Source organism: Hyalella azteca, unplaced genomic scaffold, assembly GCF_000764305.2.
Source record: "Hyalella azteca isolate HAZT.00-mixed unplaced genomic scaffold, Hazt_2.0.2 contig5628, whole genome shotgun sequence".
Taxonomy (NCBI): Eukaryota; Metazoa; Arthropoda; class Malacostraca; order Amphipoda; family Hyalellidae; genus Hyalella; species Hyalella azteca.
Genome location: NW_025935811.1, coordinates 186,702 through 203,887, shown reverse-complemented (window position 1 = coordinate 203,887; position 17,186 = coordinate 186,702). Strand labels below are relative to the sequence as shown.

Below are 17,186 nucleotides of genomic sequence, written 5' to 3'. Positions count from 1 at the left end.
AAGAAATATTGGTCCTCATTTATTGAACAGATTTTTTTGTCCCACTTCTAGAAACAGATTTTTTCCCCACGTCTATAAGAGATTTATGTCCTCATAAAAACAACTTTTCTCCACACTTCTAGAAAGGTCTGTTATCCCTACTTCTAGAGCAGATTTTTGTAACCACTTATAGAACAATATGGGGCGCAATACTGAGTGGAATCAATTGTACTCGCTTGCCCATGAAGCTCAATATCGTTCGTTTTTTCAACTCCAATAAAAATAACAAAGATTTTCAATTTTTTTCCATCCTGTATTTATAGTTGCCGGTATTAAGGTTCTTTTTCTTCAAAGCAAAATCACATTAAGCGGCTTTACAAAGACAGGAACAACTGTAAATCAGGTAATGTTCTCCCCATGGAAACGACAAAAACCATCAGTATGACATTCATGTACGGGACAAGATCCATTAATTACCTATATGTGATAATACATTACATTGATCATTCATTACAACTTTTTTCACACAATCAAGCAAACAATTTCTTGCCTCCCTGTCAGCGGCGGGATCTTCACAGCCAGGAACCAAAGACATGTTCGAGCATCACTGCGGTGTAATAATTCTATTCTCATAAAAATTTACGGTCATATTGTCCAGATAGCGAGACACTTTCTTACTCACAGCACGAATAACGAATGAACGTAACGTTGGTACGCCATTTTTTGGGCCAAACTGAGTCAGGATGACCCACACAAGTGCAAAAAAAATGCATCACTACTTGGACAATGCCTCACTTATTCCTCGGTGTGTATGGTGTCGACCACGATATATATAGACAGCGAGCATCGGCCTGACGAGAAGTCGTAACTCAGATCGTAGGCTACGATACGAGGTGATCGGTGACTTGACGTAGAACCTAAGCCACCTGTGCCTGTGTGCTCTGCTCTTCACTTCAAGTTATTTTCTTACTGTGAACCAAAACCTGTGAATGCTTCATTCTGATTCCCATATCTTCTGTTTTTAGCTCGTAGTTCATGCTTTCCTTACTAAGGAAGCTATTTATTTAACTGTATTTTATTTCCATCAACATAGTACATTGTTCTGAAAATACAAATGAAAAGCCACACTGAAAATTATATTTCAGTGAACTGTGGATTTATGATAAGGGCATAAATCCGAAATTTACGAACCATTTTTCAGGTTTTGAATAATTTTTAAAATATCAAATCCGCTAAAGTTGCACGATTAGAAGAAAGTATTGCCTGTTGTCGCAGGCAATCGACATCATTTTTGATAAAAAATTTTCGGTCCAACAGCTGGCGCACAGATCTGCTATGTATCCCAACTAAAATGAATGGAATATAACACGACAATATGAATAAAATTCAAACAGTTTCTGCGAATTGTCTATCTAGATGAATAAGAATTAATTTGATGCTTTAATATCAAAAATCACATCGGTCAAACACGTAACTAATTAATCTACGCAAAGCACTATTCCAAGGAACTAATTGCTATTACGTGACATTTAATATTGTATTTAATTGGCCAATAATTTAACTCAAGAAATTAATGTTTATTATGTGTTTTTTTATTTATTTATTCAAGTCGCTAATTTTTTATTTAAGTCTCTAATGAGTTCAGTTGAAATACGACCTACTAAATCTCCTGCAAGTGATAATTTTTTGATGATGGAGCTTACAAGAGTCAATTATCTGTTAACTCGAAGCCTGAATTTTATTTGGAGCATATTTTGCTAGTTAATTGAGCTCAAATGTTTGCCTCACATACCAATTTAATCATGAGAATTAATTTGTTGGATGTGATGTGTGGATGCAGCTGTTGCTTGTAAAGTTTATTCCCATTTAATGATCTGAATAGCTTGTGAATACTATTGTAACTTGATGTTGGATTGGCCGTATATCATACATTGTTAATTAGTGTCGAGCCAGTTTTTACAGCTGATCACTTGTGATGAATGTGAACGATTATCAGCTTCTCTACTATCTTAGCGCCAGTTTTAGTTTATACGCACGTTGATGAAATAAATTATTGATTTTAAATGATGATTTCGCCCTGAGGGTAGGATGCTTGGGCGGGCATCAAAAACGTCAGCATTTGGTGGATAAGTTTTTGTTGTTAAAAAGGAGTCGCTACGATTGTAGACAAGGTCTTCTTAACGAAAAATGATTTATACTCGTAGAAACGACCATTGTTGGCGAGAATATAAACATGTGAGGAATTGTAGCCAACATGAAATAAAAAACGACTTTTATCATGAATTGTCTAAAGACAAGAGACAGATAAAAATCAATGAATAAATCTAATAGAATATTTATGGAAAAAATAATTGCCGCTCATTTTACTTCTTCGTAGAAAATCGCAACACGACGACTTTAAATTTCAAAATGACACTCAAACAAGACCACTCGATTTATACAGGAGAGATGTTCAAAAATGAATATTGAATTTCACCAACTGACCAATAGTTTATCATAGCACTGAATTTTTCTTCGTATTTATGAAAATATCCATAAATCTCCCGCACGTCAGTAAATCTACATCATAGCAATGATGGAGGAGGCTCTCGACATCTAAATGTGCTTGTGAATTTTAAAAATAATTTCAGCGAGGCGTTTGCATAAGTTAATGTCCATGGAACTGATTGATTTTTTGTCGGTGTATTCCAAGCTAACTTATTGGATGAGTATCGAGCTAATGTAATGCAAAAATTTGAAACTTTATGTTGTGAATATGATTGTCAAAATTTATCTTATTAAATAAGGTGAATGGAAACTTAATTACACAATTTAAACAAAATTTTAAAACGCTAGGTAAGAATACTCACATTATAAGAAAATTTAAAAAATAACAATGAAAAATGTAAGCATTTTGCAGATTTAATGCCGATTACTTTCAAATTATTTTGATCTATGAATTCACAATCAAATCTCATACAAAACGTAAAAAAACATTTGAGATCATCTTTTAGCAAAGGAAGTAGATCACGATGAAAATTATGGAATAAGTTCAAGAAAAACGTGCGGTTGAAGGATAAAATTGCTTAAATTAAATACTAAACTACAGAATCTGTACTGAAAGGTTTAAATTCACTCATCGATCTACGTTTTAATTAAAAAGATTCACATATCTGATTGCACGCAAATAAGGTAATCATGTTTTCAAATAAAGTCGGAATAATATCGTATATATTTATGGAGCAATTTCGCATGGTCGGTTCTGTAGGAGCAATATTAGTGCAGGTGCTTGTCAGTACCCTGCCCATTGCACAGTCTATAGTCAACAGTCCACATTTAACAGTGCACAGTCTACAGCAAGAAGTACACAGTCTGTAGTCAACAGTGCACAGTCTACAGCCAGCAGTGCACAGTCTGTAGTCAAAAGTGCACAGTCTACAGCCAGCAGTGCACAGTCTGTATAATTTAATAAAATATCGCATTCAATTAGGCTTTTTAGAATCATATCTGGAGATTTTACGTAAGTGATAGCTTTTTCATTGCGAGCCTGACTATGCATGGATCGACACAAATACCGCACTGCATGTTTATCTCTTTGTTAAAATAATTTTTCGCGCTATGCGAAGCCTGAAAAAAAATTATTTCACATTATCTTGTTAAACACGATGTTGTCAAGCATGGATAATCACATTAATTTGAAAATATTGTTAACCCGAATCTTATCATTCTGGTCTCCGTTCATTCTGAATCACGTCATCCTGAATCCGTTTTCCAGGACCCTGTCATTTCGTATTTATTTAATAAGTTCGCAACAATGGTATGTTATTCGCGAAATATATATCTAGTCCAACCAAAATTTAGCATTGAACTCTTTAACAACTTCCAGCCCAAAAGAAAATAATGGTGATTATTTTATTGAATAGAATATAAATTGCAGAATATCATAAATCAAATTTAAATTACCCCACTTCCCTTTAATTAATGCAGAGCCGGTTGATCCAGTCACAAAGAAATAATGTCATGTTCATGAATATTATCCCTATAATTCATCTTCAACGTAATTCGAAAAAAAGACGATCTTTTCCAATGCTTCAGTCTAAGTATTGAACCCTGCATAAATAATAGATCGTTACAAGGTATATATGTATAAATTCAAAGAAAACAATGGTAAATAGTCCAAATCATTTCAGCTAAAGAACAAAAGTAATTATAACGCGGGATGGTAATTCGTACACATGAGTACTTACTGTAATAACAGGTTCTGGTGCAATGAAAAAAATATAACTCCGTATACACTGCAGTGAGTGACAGAGCGCGCATTTTCTCGTCGACGAAAACGTGAAGTCACGGACGGACAGACGGACGGACAGACGTACGGACAGACGGACGGACAGACGGACGGACAGATGGACGGACGGACAGACGGACATGGCGAGCACAATAGTGCATTTTTTCATAAATGTGAAAATGCGCTAAAAATATAACTCAGTACTCACTGCAGAGAGTGACAGAGAACGCATTTTCTCGTTGACGAAAACGTGAAGTGATGGACGGACAGACAGATGGACAGACAGACGGACAGACGGACATGGCAGCACAATAGTGCATTTTTTTCCATAAATGAGGCAATGCGCTAAAACTAGAAGCTGGAAAGACATCAACTATTGTCGTGTTCAGGGTGGTTGTAGACGAGCCTCGCGCGTCAATAATTTTTGTACTATGATTTTCCTTGTAATTTTTTCACAATCATTCATACAGCTTTTTCTTATATTTGTTTTGTTAAATTTGTACTCATATTTTTCATAAGTGTTTTTGTCTTTCGATTTTACCAGCATTTTCATTTAGAGAAAAAGCCCGTCCACATGACCATCCGATGCTCGTCACTTTCATTCTGTCAGTCGTGAAGCACTTTGATTTGCACTGTTGGTGAACCTTCGTTGACCTTATTTATTGTGACATTTAAATTTGTTTGTGATATTTGCGAATTACAATTTTGTTAGTAGTAACTAGAGTCAGGTATTATTGCCGCATCTTGTTACCATTGCCTTTGTTACCATTGTTCATGAATTGTCTAAAGACAAGAGACAGATAAAAATCAATGAATAAATCTAATAGAATATTTATGGAAAAAATAATTGCCGCTCATTTTACTTCTCCATAGAAAATCGTAACACGACGACCGCAAACTTCAACATGACACTCAAACAAGATCCTCGATTTATAAAGGAGAGATGTTCAAAAATGAATGTTGACTCTCGTGCACCAACTGACTTATAGTTTATCAGAGAACATAATTTTTCGTGATTATGAAAATATTCGTAAATCTTCCGCACGTCAGTAAATCTACACTATAGCCATGATAGAGGAGGCTTCCGACATCTAAATAGCTTGAAAATTGTTAAAATGATTTCAGAGAGGCGTTTGCTTCAGTTCCAGTCCCTGTAACCTAATTGATTTTTTTGTCGGTGCCTTCCAAGCTAACTTATTTGATGGCTATCGAGGTAATGGCATTCAAAAATATAAAACTTTGCGATGTGAATATGATTGTCAAAAATTGTTTTATTAAATAAGATGAATGGAAACTTATGAACACAATTTAAACAAAATTTATAAAACGCTAGGTGAGCATTCTCGTATTTTAAGAAGATTTCCAAAAAATACGAAAACAATAAAAAATGCACGCATTTCGCAGATTCAATGCCTCTCTGGCTGAAGAGAGGCACATATATATATCTTATCAATAAATTCATAATCACATCTCATACAAAACGTAAAATGAAATTTGCAATCATCTCTTTGAAAAGTGTTGAGCACGATGGAAATTATTGAATAAGTTCAAGAAAAACGTGCTGTAAAAAGAATAGAAGTGCTCAAATCAAATACAAAATTATTGAATCTGTACTGAAAAGTTTAAATTCACTCACTAGTCTACGTTTTAATTAGAAGGTTACACGTATCTCATTGCATGCAAATAAGGTAATCATGATTTCAAATAAATTCGTAATAAAATCATATATATTTATGGAGCAATTTCGCATGATCGGTGCTGTAGGGGCTATATTAGGGCTGGTGCTTGTCTGTACCCTGCACAATGCACAGTCTACAGTGCACAATGCACAGTCCGCAGTCAACAGTGCTCAGTAAACAGTCACCAGTGAACAGTCTGTAGTCAACAGTGCACAGTCTACAGTCTACAGTGCACAGTCTACAGCCAACAGTGCACACTCTGCAGTGCACAGTAGTGACAGTTGAGATAGCGCTCTCTTTGCTGGCTGAGATCTAATCCTCCGTGAGCGATGGTCTCATAGAGACTGTGACGCTTACCTAATTTAATAACTTGCGGCATCTCTCGACGGTGACTCGTCCCTGATAAAAATTAGAGTCGTACCTGCGCCAGTAGGCCGGCCGTCAGTCATACGTCGACCAGCCTAAAACAAAGTGAGATTTTGAAGACTAATTTGTACATCATTCGAGTATTGGATGCTTAGGAGCGCAGCACGTATACGCTCAATATTACGGGACATTTATAATTAATTACACTTCCTCATATACTACGGGTTAATTTCTGGAATTCGTAATATGACTAACTCTCATCTCACTAACTCTAAGTGTTTGCAAAAAAGATGTAGGTTTTTAGTTCTCTGGAGTTAAAATAAAAGGATTTATGCTGAATTTAGAATTCATATCAATCTTCGCGCATATATTATCAATTAAAACCTATTTAAATTTCTAAAATGACAATGAACAACACAGGAGGATTGGCAAATAAACTTCTATGAGCTTCTGGCTGCTGTGAATTAAACAAATATATCATTTGATATATAATATATCATGCACATTATTGCATATTGAAGAATAACAGCACAACTTCTTTTAATTTACAGATCGAAACTTGACCCTACGTCTAACATGATGGCCATAATTAGTGAGGCTTCTTCCATTAGTTAAAGGGATACAATTATATTATTAGTTAAAGGGACTAATATAGTATGAGAAACAAGTTTCTATAAACACGGGAGCTACAGTACCCTGCTATCTATTTCAACTTCTTGTAATAATAATTTTATTTTGAAACGGTCCTTACTGCGAATACAGCTATTATTTTGAGAACTGCATGATATATTTGAATGTGACTAATTTGTTCTTGGCTTCAGTTTATCCTAGATTTCATTTGCTAGGCTGAAATTCTAGTGATACGTAACTGCGTGGCTCAATCTAATAAAATATCGCATTCAATTGGGCTTTTTAGAATCATCCTTGGATATTTTACGTAGCGATAGCTTTTTCATCGCGATCCCTGACTATGCCTGGATCGACACAAATACTGCACTGCATGTTTATCTTTTTGCTAAATAATTTTTGCGCTATGCTAAGCTTGAAAAAAAATTATTTCAAACTATCTGGTTAAACACAATGAAGCCAAGGATGGATACTCACAGTAATTTGAAAATAACGTTAACCCGAATCTTATCATTCTGGTCTTTGGTCATTCCGAATCACGTCATCCAGAATCCGTTTTCCAGAACCCTGTCATCTCGGATTTATTTAATAAGTTCACAACAATGGTACATTATTCACGGAATGTTTAACTCGTCCAACCGAAATTTAGCATTGAATTCTCCATAAACTCCCAGCCTTAAAGAGAATATTGGTGATTATTTTATTTAATAGAATATAAATTGCAGAAAATAAAAAATCAAATTTCAATTACCCAGCTCTCCTTTAATTGCTTCTGCCTGCTCGGCTTGCAGAGCCGGTTGATCTAGTCACAAAGAAAAAATGTCCTGTTTATGAATTATCCCTATAAATAATCTTCAACTTAATTTGGAAAAAAGACGTTTTTCCAATTCTTCGGTCTAAGTATTGAACCCTGCATAAATAACAGATCGTTTCAAGTTACATAAGTATAAATTCAAAGAAAACAATTGTAAGCAGTCTAAATTATTTCAGCTCTCGAACAAAAGTAATTAGAACGGGATGGCAATTCCTACACATGAACATTTACTCTAATAATTAAGAGTAACAAGAGGTTCTGGTGCAATGAATAAAATTTTACAAGTTTGTGTGACGTCAACTTTTGTCGTGTTCAGGGTGGTTGTAGAAGGGCCTCGTGCGTAAATAATTTTTGTGCCGCGATTTTCCTTGTCAGTTTTTTGAGATCATTCAAACAGCAATTTCTTATATTTGTTTTGTTGAATTTGTACTCAGTTTTTTTTCATTAGTGTTTTTGTCTTTCGATTTTACTAGCATTTTCATTAAGAGAAGAAGCCTGTTAACCTGATCATCGATACTCGGCACTTTCATTCTGTCATTCGTGAAGGACTGCACTTCACTGTTGGTGAACCTTCCTTGACTTTATTTATTGTGACATTTAAATTTGTGTGTGATATTTGCGAATTACAATATTGTTAGTAGTAACTAGAGTCAGGTATTATTGCCGCATCTTGTTACCATTGCCTTTGTTACCATTGATTGAAGTGTCAAAAATCCAAGCTCACTTCCCTGCACGGTTTAAAGTTTCGTTGTCTGGCTGGCGCTGACGAAAGAGCGTTTGGAAGTCACCGTCGCACTTACATTGTAACTTCCACATTCAGACAAATCTAATTTTTCAGTTAAATGTAATTCGAAATATTTAGATTTTATTTATTCAGAATCTAAACGTAGACGCCACACCGATAAGGTGGGCTTTATATATAAATACGTATACGTGTATCAGTACGTCTACGTATATGAGCGTTACAAAATACGTAGACGAAAATATAATCAATATGGAACAGGATGTCACCAAACAAAATAACGGATTCTAGAACACCAAATTTCAATTCAGCAATTTATTTGCTCAAGTTTGCCATCAACTGATGCACGCATGGAATGAACATTAATCTTAGAGACATGATTACTGGGTTAACACCTGGGGTGCATATTGTTATCGTATACGGTGAAATGAAACTAGTAGACAAATTTCTAAGCAAATGATACCCGCCGGAAAAAAGTAAGCAGCTTAAAAAAAGTAATTTTTAAATGGCAATATTTGAAATTTTTTAAAGGTTGCTGCTTGAAAGAGATTAAATTGCAATGGAAAAGGTCTTAAAGTCTGAGGATGCTAGCTATTTTAGTTTTGTATCGCTCGCTCTTTGGCATAACCACAGTTGGCGTTTTTCAATCACCGTCATTTATGTCATTTGATCTTGCCGCGGATATGCGATTCTGTTACGTTAGAGTTGTCATGTCGTTCAATATTGATTATTCCGGTGTTTCAATTCCGTTATGATATACTCACGTTCATACTTTAATCAAGGCATTTTCTTCCTTTTTTCTTACTTTTTTTGGTTCATTTAAAAAATGATTGGATTCTCGATTCGACTGAAAGCCGAACCTCGTATATCGACTGTACGTGAAACTAACGGAAACTAATGTGCTTATCGTCATGATCTTGTATGAAGGGGAGGTAGCAGCATGTGGCTGAAATTGTTCGACCTAATTGAAATGATTCAGAAAATTTCTTGCCGCGGGAAAAAATGTATTTTGTTTTCGAAAGTTGCTCAACGAAGGAAGTAAATCAAAGAATAAGGCTCACAATCTAGTTGAAGTTCTTTGCCAAGCCGGCAAATTTTGCCGCTTGAAAAGTGAAGAAAAATCCTTACTATCGGTACCAATTTTAGCAGCATCACTACCGATGCCAATCTCGCTTCACGGGGTAGTATACCAAAAACCAGGCTAAGTGTGTAAAATTTTCCCACAGATCCACAGACCTCGCAATACTATAAGAAGAAAACTAAAATCAGGCTTGCAGCATGAAATTTCTTACAGATCCACAGATCTCGCAGTAGTATAAGAAGTAAATTAAAATTAGGCTTGCAGCATGAAATTTCTTACAGATCCACAGATCTCTCAGTACGGGGAAGTGAACCAGCTGGGCGGAGTGTTTGTGAACGGTCGTCCTCTGCCAGACCCGATCCGCTTCCGCATCATCGAACTCGCGAACCTCGGCATCCGCGCCTGCGACATCTCGCGCCAGCTCCGAGTGTCTCATGGCTGCGTCTCCAAGATCCTGGCCAGGTACTGTCACACTACTCATGGTATTCGTGGTATTCATAATATACAGGCTATACGAGTTATTCACAATATTCATGTATTTAATGCGTCGCCCCCATCTACTGTCTCTGCCCTGTCTTAAATTTGCTCACCGTAAATGTTTACAATCAGCATTTAACATTTTTTAACGTGGTAGCTATCATTCAGCAATATCCTTCCCGAAATCCTGCAATAATGATAAAAAATTCCGATCACTGAATAATGATAATTAAGAAATAATCCGTCTATTTTTGCCACTGTTTTTCGTCTTAAATATAGAAATCAACTTGCTATGAAAAGGGAAGATGAAAAACATTGGCTCGGATACTTTCAGAATCTGTTAATGTTCAAAAAATGGTCATTCGCCATTGAAAAACATATTAATCTCCGGTTTGGGTTACAAAAATTACATGGACATTTTATATTATTTTTTTATATTATTATATTATTATTATATTATAATAATATTATATTTTTATTGATCAATGAGGAAGTTAAGAGGGAAAATTAAGTAATTAAACAAATAATAATTATTCTGTATTACTTTATAACCTAATCGAAATTCTGGAGAGCAGGTACAACGAAACAGGATCCTACCGACCGGGCGCTATAGGCGGCAGCAAGCCTCGCGTCACAACACCCAAAGTCGTTAACTACATCAAGAACATCAAGCAGAAAGACCCTGGCATCTTTGCTTGGGAGATCCGAGAGAAGCTACTGAAGGACAACGTGTGTGACAAGTACAACGTACCCAGCGTGTCATCCATCTCCAGGTGCGTATCTAGATTGTTAATTAGCTTTGGAGATCCGAGAGAAGCTACTGAAAGACAAAGTGTGCAACAAGTACAACGTACCCAGCGTGTCATCCATCTCAAGGTGCGTATCAAGATTGTTAATCAGCTTTGGAGGTCCGAGAGAAGCTACTAAAGGATAACGTGTGCGACAAGAACAGCGTACCCAGCGTATCATCCATCTCCAGGTGGGTATCAAGATTTTCAAAGCAAATAAAAACCAAGTAAATTCACTATATCGTTATTGAAAACGTGTTCAATAAAGATATAGGGAATTTAACTGACGTTTTATTTGCCTTTAAATTATTGGTGAACTTCCGATTTAAGAAAACTAATTATATAAGGTGGGTATCTATTCATAGTCAGCCGCTCGTAGCATTAACATTATGGAATGGATGTAGTATTCATTTTCCTGTACAGCTGGTAATTTGAGATTCATATCCGCCATCAAACTGTCATGTTATAAATTATCAATAGTTGTCTTTATTTATAGGAAGAAGAACGTTCTACTAAGTTATTTACCTACAGTATGTATGAGGCATAATTATCGTCACCGATAAATGGATAAATAGTTGAATTAACTGATCGATCATTAAAATTGGGTCTATGCTCACTGACCTCAGTTTATTTCAAGTCAAGGCTCCCGAGTAGTGCATTGTTCATCACTTTGAGTGGTAAAATGATATAATGATGGTAAAAGTAAAACAAAAAAAGTGAGTGCGCTAACATTCAAATTTATGTGTTCATAGTATCATGCTGTTATGTAAAACCCAACAATCGAACAGTGAATAATTGTGCAATAAGCTCACGAATATTTTCCCTACAGGATAATTCGTAACAGGATGGGCAGTTCTCTTCACCAGATGGCTCCGTCTGGCCCGTACGATGTGAAGCCTTCCTCAAGCATCTACCAGAACCTCTACCCTGCCTATTCCAATCCGTCCACTCCATCGTCAGATACTCCGCCAATAGCAGTTACTCCGATCCCCTCAACGGCTACTCACCCAGACCATCGAGGCAACCATCATCAAAACACCTCTAGCAACAACAATCCTGTAAATAATAATAACATTGGACACACCAATCAAGTTTCTGAGAAGGCAGGATCTCCGGCATCAGCTCCTGCACACCAAAGAAGTCCATCTCCGTCCTCCTGCTCGCTGCGCCAGACAAGTTGGCCGTCTTCGCACAGCGTCACAGATTTGCTTGGCTCGTTCAGCAGCATGTCAACAGCTGCTGCTGCTTTTCCTCGTCATCCTTACCACAGTCAGTACCAGTACAACCACACAGAGCCTACCAATAACTACAATTACTATATGTACTTTCAGTCTTGCGGTGCAGCACAAACTGCTGTCCCGCCGCTAGCCCACAATCCTCTAGCGAACCAACTCTCGCCTGCTTTTCCAAATCCTTTTTCGAACGGACTACACAATTCTAGTTTCGGCAACACTTTCCCAGGTCACTTGCAGAATGGCTTTGCCAATCCGTTAAGCATGATGAGCAGCATGAGTGTGCCTGGGCAGCCTTCCAGCCTATGACCAATTTAATAATGAATTATCTTCACTGCCATATTCGGATTCACACTAAATCAGTTTGCCGAGGAAAGTTTAACTTAAGCATTCTTCAAAAGAAATGGAGAAGATTCTATCTTACACTCGATGATCTAAAAGATCTTGCTCCAGCTGCATAAATGACTGTATTCATGAATATTATTTGTTCAGTATACACGTTTATCGATTATTAAGTATGTACATTTTTAGGCGTTTAAATAAAACTCGTCTAGTATTTCGCTGTCACTCGATCCTATATTTGTACACGTGACATAGGGATAAAACCCTCTACATTTTCAATTACTGAAGATGATCATACTAATTATACTGCAGCCGGAAATATATTGATGAAAATTTGGTAAAATATTGTCAATTAATGTTAATATTATAGTAGTGTAGAATTATTACAGTAAAATTACGAATAATGAGGCATGTTTATCTTTTTTCCTCGATGAACATCATCTTTGAATTAGACCACAATGATATAATTTTTTAATAGACAATGTTACTCGTGTAGCATTGACAACTTGCTATAAGTGCAAGCAAGAGGCATGCTAACATCTGCAAATTTTACACAATATTTTTTAAAGCTAACAATTATTGTGTATTCGGTAGCAAACATTTTTGAAAATCGAAATAATTTCTCAAATGACGAATTAAACCCAAAATCAGCGAATAAAATTTTCTGCAAAAAGTGAATGACAACTTTTCTCATTGTTGTTGTGCAGTGTCGAAAATCTCAAAGTTTAGAGCAGTTATTCAGACGGCTAATGTGAAGCTAATTAGAGTTCACAATTTACTTGTGAGCTAAAATATGGCTTATTGTGCGCTGCAGCACTTGACTAAAGAAGGTCTCATTTCAATCAAACTTTGGCAAAAATGTTGCGGATGTTTTACTAGACTCGATAAGACAAATTATCACTTAACGATCACGTTTATTTTTCAGTTGCCTCAAAAAAATACAGTATTGAATTACCAATAATTATTGAAAAATTTCCCACTGTCTACAAGAAGGAATGAGTTAATCAGCTGACTATTTAAATTCTTGGCACACGTAGCCCGTAAACATCGATGTCCAATTATATCATCACTTACAAATAACGTAAAGCTGTGATCAATACAATTATTTACATAGTTTACATTTTAATTACTGATGAAACATGTCATCATCCGTTATCTTTACCGAATCTATTAAATTATTAAATCAAAATTCGTATTCATGTTAAACTTTAGCAATGAATTATGCTAGAATGCTCGTTGAGATGCTCGTTATATGGTGCTGGTGAGTGTAAAACGTGAAGTATATTGCGATGTTTAATGTAACGGAAGATGAATTGTAGATGACGTACGACTCCAATAACCGTTTTTGTTAGAAACTATCAACTAATTTACTCATTATATAGTGCGAAATTATGTGTGAACAAATCATCATTTTTGGTTGACTAATACTTTTTAAAAATACTTGATATTAACTTTGTCAGCTGCAATGAATGTTACATGTGGAAGTAAAACTTGGATTACAATGAAAGACTGCGCCTTGGACTGTGCTTTTGAAAACACCACATGTATGTTAACTTTATTCAAGATGTGCTTAGGTTTTTGAAAAATTTATCATTATTGTCAGAATAAGTTTGTATTTTGTTCTTACTGCCTTCAAAATTATGGGTGTGGAATTCAGCAGTGACTATGAAACGGTTTTAATTTTGGGTTGGCATGTGAAGAACGTTAACTTCAAACTGTATATACGAGGACACAATTTTTTACACGCGGATGACCATAAAATTTTGCCCTGACCAGAATTCCACGACGAACTCCACGAACTCGTGCGTCTGGTCTTCGTCAGCCGCGCTGAGCGAGGTCCTCTAACGCCCTCTTGTTTGCCTCACATATTTTTGCATTAACTAAAATAGGAAAAATGTTATGGGGAAATTGAATTTAATAGGCAGAAATTGACTTATTTATGCCGGTTCATTATACCTTCAGAGAAATAACTGTAAGAATAGAAAGGAATTTTTAGAGCTCGTCATCCTTACCCAGTTTTGCCCGTCAAGAGAGGGAACGTGTGCCTCTCTAGTGCTGTGGACAAGAGAGTTTGTCATTATTAGGACTACATGAACCATACATTCTTTTGAGTGTGTAAAGTGAGTCAGCAGCAAATCATATGAGTCAGCTAGGGCTACACTGGCCTCGCTCTACATTCAATTAATTTATTGACGAACACTTTACTCTCATGGAAGTCCACGCACTACCTTACAGAATTTGTTTGTGGAATCTAGGACTAAGAACCGTGTTCCAGAATTGTTTTGTAAGTGGTCACCCTTGTTTTTTAATAGCCACAGAAATTACGTATACGCAGGCGAGTAGAAAACAGGTGGTGCCTGACTTGTTCATTGATTATTATATATTCAAAACAACTAAATTCAAACTTTAACACGTTGAGTGCGGCAAGACACACCGGTACGTTGCAGAGTTTTCTTTCCGGACAAATTTCGCAATTAAGTTTCTCTTCAATAGCGTTTGTCGACAAAAATTTCTAATGACAGGACTACATCATTAAATGTAAAAATGTACGGAAAAAGCAAAATATAATTTATGCACTGGAACCTACAAATTTACGAGTATATTTTAAATTATAGGCCTTTTTATAAGCGGACTTCACTGCTTTTAGGCCATATGGTTTAATTAAAGTAACTGTCAATCAACAATCTATCGATGCTAAATAATTTGAAAGTTTCTGAAAGTGTTTGAATGAAATCAGGAATAGTGGAATTAGAACTGGATCTTACGTGCGTATGAAAATGAGAATTCTTGATAAAACCTAAAAAATAGTGACTTTATATCACACACTTACGAAACATTTTCTAACTTATATGATAGAAGTCGCATGAGAAGGCCACATAAGAGTTAAGACTTCTGAGGATAATCACAAGCATGTATGATGTATGGTTTCTCACCTTACTTCGCCAGGCAACTACAAACAATTAAAGGTTTGGAACTAATTGGTTACTGTGAAATTTCGACCTAGCGAAAGTGAAATTTCGATTTCGGTTGAAACAATAAATGCTACCCACGAGACCAATACAGCATTGACCATCAGAGGTAAAAAAATTCACCACATGAATCATGATGAGGAAGTGTTTTAATTGGGTCACCCCTTCACAATTTTCTACAGAGTTACAATCGCTAAAAAACGCATTTTCTTGATGGACTACCCCAAAATAATTGCAGCTCTCTTTTTCTGATCGAATTATCGAATATGTTGAAAAAGCAGAGACATTTTTGTTTAAAGCACAGTACTTTCAAATATTTGATGAAATTTTAAATTAAATATTTCAATCAGTATTTTAGTCACCGGTAAACTACCGTTAAATTATTAGTAAATTCTTAGTGATTCAGTTATTCTTATTTTATTACTGCTTGTTTCCTTACACCCTTGACCTTCCGGCCACCATTCTCGCCAACCTCCTCTACCTCTTCCTCATTCTCCATGCCATCTCTAAATATTGCTTTCCACTCTCAGTTATGGCAGCAGTCACCCTTGCAGATAGACCCACTGTCATCGCAATCCATTCATCCCCCGTTCGCTCATACATCACACCATCACACTCACTTCTCTCATCAACTATCACTCTCATTTCTAGTCTCTCCCTCTCAGGCTCTCATATACATCACACTCCATCATCAGATGCTCCACGGTTTCCCTCTCACCTCTGAGAGGCACAAAAAACAAATACCCTCTCACACACAAAACAACACAACACACAAAACAAATACCCTCTCTTTTTTCACTCCGCCTGTATGTCCGTGCATTCACACTCAAAGCATTTACTCTCACGCAGAACATTAGTTCTCCACCTCTACTGCAATCATATATGTACTCATACTTTGGCATCTCTTTCATCCTGTACCAACATCCCATTCGATCCCTGTTGCACACTGTATTAGCCATTCCTCTCCTTGTCCATTATTCCCAGGGCGAGCCCATGTTCCATGTAACTCACGATTGTGTACAAGCGTACAAGCGTACAAGCCTGAGGCGAACAGGATAAATTAAGAGTGTATTTGAAAACTACGAATTAAATTAAGTGCATACCTAGCTCTTCATGAGATCTGTCAGGGAGATCTTCATAGCTACGACTTGCCTAGTAAACTGCACACTGCAGTGTTGACTTTCACTCGCCCGGTGAGGCAGGGTCGGAGGAGAGGGTGACAGTCTTGCGGTTGTGCCGGCAGGAGTAGGAGTGCAGCTTGTGTTGAGATAAGGCGATGAGGTCCCTACACTCCTACAGTAAAACCTCATTGATGATCTAGGTGAAAATACCGCATTATTGATACAGTGTGACGCTTCTTTTCTAGGCAAGATTATTATTTGAATCAAGTGTTTTATGTGTTAATAATTTTCGTAAAGATCGAGGCAATGAAAGCGAAAACGTGGGATCTTGAACGTTGTGCCTTGTGTAATAAATGCTCATCTTATTTAGAGATAAAATTCGACGGAAGCAAAAGCTGGTAAAACTGATGCCTGGCTTCTCTTCTGTGATTCATAATGATGAACTGCAAAGATTTATCTAATTTTAACCTCTTTACAACTTAATTTTGCTTGCCACAGATCTATAGCAAGAGATCTCTTCCATTGAGAGCAATTAATTCGCGTTATGCACTTGCCATCCTGACCTCATATAAAAACAACAACAACAAAAATTTCTTCGGCGAGCCTGCTTTCTCAACGTTCACGGTTATTCCCTGTAATATTTCTAAGTTTTACGTTAATCCATGCATAATATAGGGATAATTTTTGACATGGTATAAGCGG

General features: G+C 36.4%; 1 protein-coding gene across 1 annotated transcript in view; it reads left to right on the top strand.

The window, feature by feature from the left end:
• The window catches only part of LOC108682024 (paired box protein Pax-9), a 38,241-nt gene extending 25,880 nt beyond the window's left edge, over nt 1-12,361 (top strand). The window contains exons 2-4 of the mRNA XM_018171112.2: nt 9,837-10,017; nt 10,608-10,805; nt 11,650-12,361. Of these exons, the coding sequence (XP_018026601.1) occupies nt 9,837-10,017; nt 10,608-10,805; nt 11,650-12,361 (1,091 nt within the window). The remainder of the gene's footprint in view (nt 1-9,836; nt 10,018-10,607; nt 10,806-11,649) is intronic.
• Nucleotides 12,362-17,186: the final 4,825 nt, after the last annotated feature.